We start from the raw sequence: 6,883 nt of genomic DNA on the forward strand, positions 1-6,883 counted from the left end.
GCTAAAGCTACCATTGTCTCTGCCTGTTTTCACTGATGCTGCCTTCACGTGCTACCAGAATGATCGTAAATAGGAATGTGGTAGTTAAAAATTGCATATGAAAGCAATGTGAATTTGATCGCATGAGTCCAGCTATGTCGTTATTTTTGTGTGCTCCCCGTCTGAGTAATTCATAAACGCGCATTTAGTGCACAGTACAATCAGATTGCGTGATATTGTCCTGTTTTGCCAGAGCATGAGACCTTGAAGCTCTGCCCTCTTCTGAAAAGGGAGGCGGGAGCACCAGCTCATTTGCATTTAAAGGGACAAACAAATAAAAAACGGCGAGTTTTGGCTCATACGTTAAAAGTGACAATTTCAACAAGCTGTAAAAAAATTTTTTAGCTAAACCTTCACACACACACTCTGGGGACATCAGGTGGGGTATTTTGAGCTAAAACTTCACATACACACTCTGGGGACATCAGAGACTTATTTTACATCTTGTAAAAAGGGGCATAATAGGTCACCTTTAAATCAGTTAAGACCAGCAAACCATCTCAGACTGGTTTAAGCAGTTTTTTCAGCAATATATTTAATATTTAATGTGCATTTATTTTATTAATTTGGTCATTTATTTGTTGTTTTTTTCCTGGTAAGTCCAGCTGATTGAACATTATCACAAAGTTATTGTTAATAATAAATGTGATTTTTTTTAGCACATTTTTAATGCTTTTTTTAATTAAAACAATACAACTAAAACCAATGCTTAAAAAACACTGAAATGCACAGACTAAACAGAAGGTGTTTATTGCTTTATTAAACTATATAGATCCTAATCTCAGCTTGGAGGTAACAGATGGGCCACTGATGGTACTGTAAACCAGAAACAGAAGCCAGAGACACGAGCAAGTTGTGTGTGTTTGAATATACATGCGAGAAGATGAGAAACAGACTCAAGAAACACACATTAAAACACAAACACAGATAGTGCTCGGTTGAGAAACAGGCTTAACCGAGTTTCTGGTCATCTCTGTGTACCTGATGGGCTCCATGACGACAAGCAGCCTGCTGGTCTCTTCCAAACAGGCGGGTACACAGAGAAGTGTGTGTTTGTGTAAAATGAGAGCATGACACCTGTTCAGCAGTGCGTTTTTTTATCTAAGGTGCACAGAGCAGATGTTAAGCCACTGTTATGTGTAATGCATACACCGCCACTCCCACTTACCTGTCCATAGTCGGTGTTAAAGACCACCACTCCACCAGAGCATGAGTCCACGGTACTGGAGACATAATGATCCTCCACCCAGAGCCACACACGACAACCCTATCAAACACACAAATGCTGGTTAGCAACATACTTGAAAAATAGCAGAAACAACTGTTTGCAAAACCATGCGTTAGATGGAATTCTGGATCTTGAAATGAAATTATAAATTGTTAAAGGATCTGTTTGAGAACATTCTGTGGTACAGAAAAATCACTAACAAATAGAAGTTAGTTTATTAAAAACAAATAAGTTAAGTTAAAGGTAAGTTAGTTAGTTTGTTAGTTTTGACTGCTTTTATTGTCCTCATTTGTAAGTCGCTTTGGATAAAAGCGTCTGCTAAATGACTAAATGTAAATGTAATGTAGAGGAAACAATAAAATAGACACAACTGTTGTGTTAAAAGTATGTGGTATTTTTAATTCTTTCTAGATCTTAACATTTTGGTATTTGTAATTCTAGATCTCCGGTTTTAGTCTCACATGTGTCTCCAAGAGTTTATTTCTTTAAGTCTCCTCAAAAGAAAAAGATCAACCTTTGAGCAATATCTTTTTTCTGGAAGGCTCTCCTCATTAGGACTGTTTGTGTACATTATGTCAAAAAAGGTATAATTACCAATAACTGTACCACATTAGAGCAAATTCCCCCCTCTCTCTCATATGCCACACACACACACACACACACACACACACTATAAGTGTACATACTGATGGAAGAAACACATGGCGATCTGAACAGGCATGACTGGCTGTGAGGCCCCATTGAAGCAGACACAGCTGAACTTTAACCCCATTACATGCACACACACACACACATATATACTATTGGCACTGCATCAAACACTGCAGCATTGTGTTCAGTCCATTGCTACACTGCATTATGGGTATTGTAGTTGTATATACTAGTTCAAATGTACTAAATGTAGAATTTACCACTAATTTCTCCACATGGAAAACATCAGACTGAAAGTATAAATCAAATACAACATGAACACAACAAAATGATTATGTCTGACCACAGTACAAACAACAACTTTTAACATGCAAGTTTTAAATTTAGACAGTGGAATTCGAAAACTGACTGAAAGCCTTGTTAATCTCAAGAATTACTCTTAAGAACACTAATTAGGATTATTAAATCTTTAAAATTCATCATTGTTAACCTGTCATCCTCTCTCAACTTCTTATGCACGCAGTGGTATAAACTCAACAGTCCTTTATAGTTTAGAAGAGCGGAAACTCACACACACACACACACACAGACACACAGAACTGCTAAATGATCAGACTAAACTGCAACAGAACAGCTGCGCAGCTGGACACACACAGTTGAACACTTTCTCCTAACCCAGCATAATATACATAAACAACTATGAGTAGCTAAACCATTATTAGACTAATTTCACCGGAAAGAGTGTTTGAGCAACACTGACTCAACTAATGGCACGAGTTTGGGACAGGAGACTATCTTTTTTTTTAGCTAGTATTTTTTTATGGTTTTCAGTTTGCTTATTATTTGACAGAGAGCACTTGGCAAGATGTGGAATTATTTCAATGCAACACTGAAAATAAAATCTGCCTTTTTGTCCAATTAACTGATAAAATGAATCAACAGATTAAGCGGTTAAATTAGCTGCCAAGTGTAAAGATTATTCTAAAAGAAATCCACAGTTTACTCCAACCTGAAAGGTCACAGTAACCGTAGAAAAACTTTGGTTTGGTAAGACAAAGACAAAGGTCTGTAGAGGAAATGGACAATTTAAGTAATTTTCTCTCTGATTACTGTCACATGCACATCTTCATGGTTTCTAACAGACTATGCACACATGCAGGCCGTCTGCTAACCTGCCACTGGTTTACTAAAGTTAGTAGCTGCAAAAAAAGCAAATACAGACAAACTGAGAAAGAAAAAAAAAATAGAACAAGGCCAGTTGCATAAACCTGGCCACTATGTTAAGACTGTGTCTTAAGAACTAGTTTGACCAACTAGCAGTTCGCCAAGGAGGTCTTATTTTTAGGATTCAAGTTAGACCAAGCTACGTTTTTATGTAACCGACTTTTAAGACTAGTCTAAGCCTATTATGCAACCTGGCCACAGGAGATGATTTTATCAATGATGTTCATAACTTTGTGCTCATGTCAAATGCCACTTAAAAAACTTTGCTTGAGGTTACAATATGAATAATTTTGATTAGTTTGAGTATTAACAGTCAATGTTTACTGTCTCAAAAGAAATCAATTCTGCACTGGATTTGATCTAGTTTCAAATTACTTTAAAACCTCAACACTCAGAGTCAGCCCAATCAAGTTAGCGCATCTCTAACCCACACAAACAGGAAGCTGTTTTCCTCCCTAAACCAAGTTTATCTCAGGAATTCTGGGCTTCTAATCCAATTCACCATCTCTGCAGTAAACCAGGATGCTTCCCAACATTTCACTCAAGAGCTTAATAGTAAACTCGACAGTCCTGAAAACACATCTCTCCACATGTTAATGTGTTAATGTGTACTGCATCTCTAGAGATACAGGTTAAGAAATTAATGTTAAGAAACTTTTGAATTGTTCAAGGTTTTTTTAAAATTTTTTTTTAAGTATGAGTGGAGAACAAAAATGCCCCTCGAAGTTTGCTAAATCTTACAAAACCTCACTTTGGGGACATCCAGGAATGCATATGGTGGTTGAGGCATTGAACTTGAGTGTGTGTTTTTCCTTGACAGAAGCATATTTCGAGTTAAGCAGCTTTGACCGTGTCTCGTGTTTATCTGCAAACATTAGAAGATTACAACCGTAATCAGTTTATGAATGCAACACTCACATATCACAGTTAAAAATACTCCAATCATATTTACTTCATAAATATCTCGAGTCAAAACTATTGCTTAGATATTCACACGGATTTCCAACTTAGTGTACCTTTTGAAATGACACAAAAACCTCGATTTCAGCAATAAGATGTTATGTAAACGCTTCAGTCCAACTGGTAACTAGCCAATCCAGTTTTTGCGAAGTTAGACTAACAGATCTAAAAAATTAAATCCTTAAAATATTTCAATACTCATGGTGTTATTTGACTACACAAAAAACCTGCTGTACCTCACTAAGAGAAAAGAGCAGAGAAAGAGTGAAAGAAAAAAAAAAGAAAGTCTATGTACATATTCAAAAGCTTGGGGTCAGTAAGATTTTTAAAAACGTATCTCTGAGGCTGCATTTATTTTCTCAAAAATACAGTAAAAACAGTAATACTCTGAAATATTATTACAATTTAAAAGAATTGTTTTCTATTTTAATATATTTTCAAATAGAATACTTAATATAAAATACTGACTTGGTCCGCAATAAATATTTTTTGTGCAAACCATGATTGGCATGATAGCCTACATTTTTTTTCATAATTCTTCGATAAATAGAAAGTCTTTAAGGTTACTTTTGATCAATTTAATGCGTTATTGCTGAATAAAAGTATTACTTTCTTTCAGAAATTTTTTTTAAAAATCTTCCAGACCCCAAACTTTTGAATGGTACTGTACATGTCTGCCAGGTTTTCTGGCCAATATTCACTTCCTGTGCTAAAACAGATGACTCAAGGGAATCACAGATTTAAACAGGTACCAAGAATCCAACTAAAACATCACACGCACATAACTGATGCACAAAGACACCCAAATCAAACATCACCGACTCTTTCTAATTTTGTTTCATGTTCAGATGAAAGAAAAACCTCACTTTGAAGTTAAAAAGTGACATGCATGTCTGAGTGTGTCCTTGTATTATGTATCTAAACTCTTAAAATAATATCAGAGTTTTGGAGGGCGGTCAGGCTGGGCGGAGTAAAGGATGAAACAGACCAGAGTTACTTTGTAATCTCACTGCTGCTTACCAAGTTTAGAGCTGTTTAGAGCTTACCACACATGCACACACACTTCTCCATTGCTCTTTCTCTGTCCCCCTTTCTTTCTCTCATTTGGCTGCAAGAAGTGAGGGATCAGATATCGTTTGGGTCAATAGGAAGGCAGGCCAGTGATGAAGGGCATTCCTGCGTACTTCCAACCCAAAGACTCAAACTTCAGCTCTCTCACATGCTGGGCTTGATGTTCAGAGACAGTCCATTCTCCTAAACTTACAACCAAACTTCTTTCACCAAGCAACCCCCCTCAAACACACTCATATACACTGCATTGCCGCCTGACCTACTTTTCCAAAGCACTCTCATTTTCTCTCTCTGTCCTACAATGAAAAATGTGTGTTTATACTTCACGACGAGAGTGAATGAGGGAGAGAGCTGTATAAACTCACACAGAACAACTACAAAGCCTATCTTCGTGCATGCATGCATGTGTATGCAGATGTACTTTGTACCTGGTCACAGTTTAGAAGCCTCATAGACTGTAATTGTTATGAATCATAAAAGGAAGTCCTCTTGTTTTCTTCCTCTTTGTTTGGTGATTATAATGCTTTAGTCATTCAGGAACAAACAGACTAATTAAACATTCAGTATTTTGCATGTTAATTGACACGACTCAACATTAAAATAATATTTTGCCTAAAAAGACAATTCTGTCATGATGCACTTATCCTCAATCCAACTCGTATGACTATTTCTTCCATAAACCACAAAAGGGGACATTTTGGAGAATGGCCTGGCAAATGCTTTCCATGCAATTACAATAAATGGGGAACTGAAGTTTTCAAGATTCAAAATGTGTGACAGTCCATTTGACTTGTCGAGAAGATGCGCATAATATTTCAAACCTTGAACCGAGATCTCCTTGAGTTTATGAAAGAAGCAATGGCTATTTGCAAGACAATAATTCTTTTCAGTCAGATCTTTTCAATGAATCAGTTGATCTGGTTAAAAAAAGATTGAAATGATTCATTCACAAATCAGAGTGATTCGATTCGATTCGAGTTCAGTTCACTGCCTGGATACAGTCACAACAGCTCACTGGAGAAGATTATCAGTAAAAAAACTAATTTTTATCTATTTCTCACCGAAAAGCTATTGTATGACTTCAGAAGACTCGGAATATCACACGTGAGTCATACGGAGCAATTTAATGGCGCTTTTGCTTTCTTTTTAAAGCTTGAAAATTCCAGTCCCCATTCATTCAGGACATAATTTGAAAATTCTCCTTTTGAGTTTCAAGGAACAAAGAAAGTCATAGAGGTTGAAACAACAGGAGGGTGAGTAAATGATTTTCTTTTTTTTGGTGTACTATTCATAACAGAAACATGGAACACACAAACCCTTTAAGAACAGACAAAACAAAATCCACTAACGGTTTTCTCTTCCAGTATTTCTCTTTATCAGCATAAGGGGTTTTCCTGTTCTGAGTTTCTTGTTAAAGCCAGCTTTGAATCACTGTGCTGTGTAATCATTAAGCTACTCACAACAAGATTTAATGTGTGTGTGTGTGTGTGTGTGTGACAAGAAGGATTACCTGACGCCAAGTAGATGAAGAAACCCGAGGGGGTACATGACCGAGTGTGTGTGAGGTTTACTTTTCCACACTTTGAGGACAACATTGTCCCCAGAAGTTAGTTAAATATGACGAAACCTCCCTTTGGGGATGTCAGTGAACATCCTCAAAGAATAAAAATATTTTATTAGAAAGTTTTATTATAAAATACATATAACTAT

The 6,883-nt window shown here is 36.5% G+C and overlaps 2 protein-coding genes across 2 annotated transcripts in view; one reads left to right on the top strand and one right to left on the bottom strand.

The window, feature by feature from the left end:
- Positions 1 to 6,883, top strand: part of LOC107721741 (tripartite motif-containing protein 16-like) — a 258,890-nt gene that overhangs the window by 245,541 nt on the left and 6,466 nt on the right. The window lies entirely within an intron of this gene.
- The window catches only part of LOC107721713 (unconventional myosin-X-like), a 39,947-nt gene that overhangs the window by 30,211 nt on the left and 2,853 nt on the right, over positions 1 to 6,883 (bottom strand). Inside the window, exon 2 of the mRNA XM_016529849.1 lies at positions 1,208 to 1,306. Coding sequence (XP_016385335.1) covers positions 1,208 to 1,306 — 99 coding nt within the window. The remainder of the gene's footprint in view (positions 1 to 1,207; positions 1,307 to 6,883) is intronic.

The sequence above is a fragment of the Sinocyclocheilus rhinocerous genome, unplaced genomic scaffold (assembly GCF_001515625.1).
Source record: "Sinocyclocheilus rhinocerous isolate Xijiao unplaced genomic scaffold, SAMN03320098_v1.1 scaffold1112, whole genome shotgun sequence".
Taxonomy (NCBI): Eukaryota; Metazoa; Chordata; class Actinopteri; order Cypriniformes; family Cyprinidae; genus Sinocyclocheilus; species Sinocyclocheilus rhinocerous.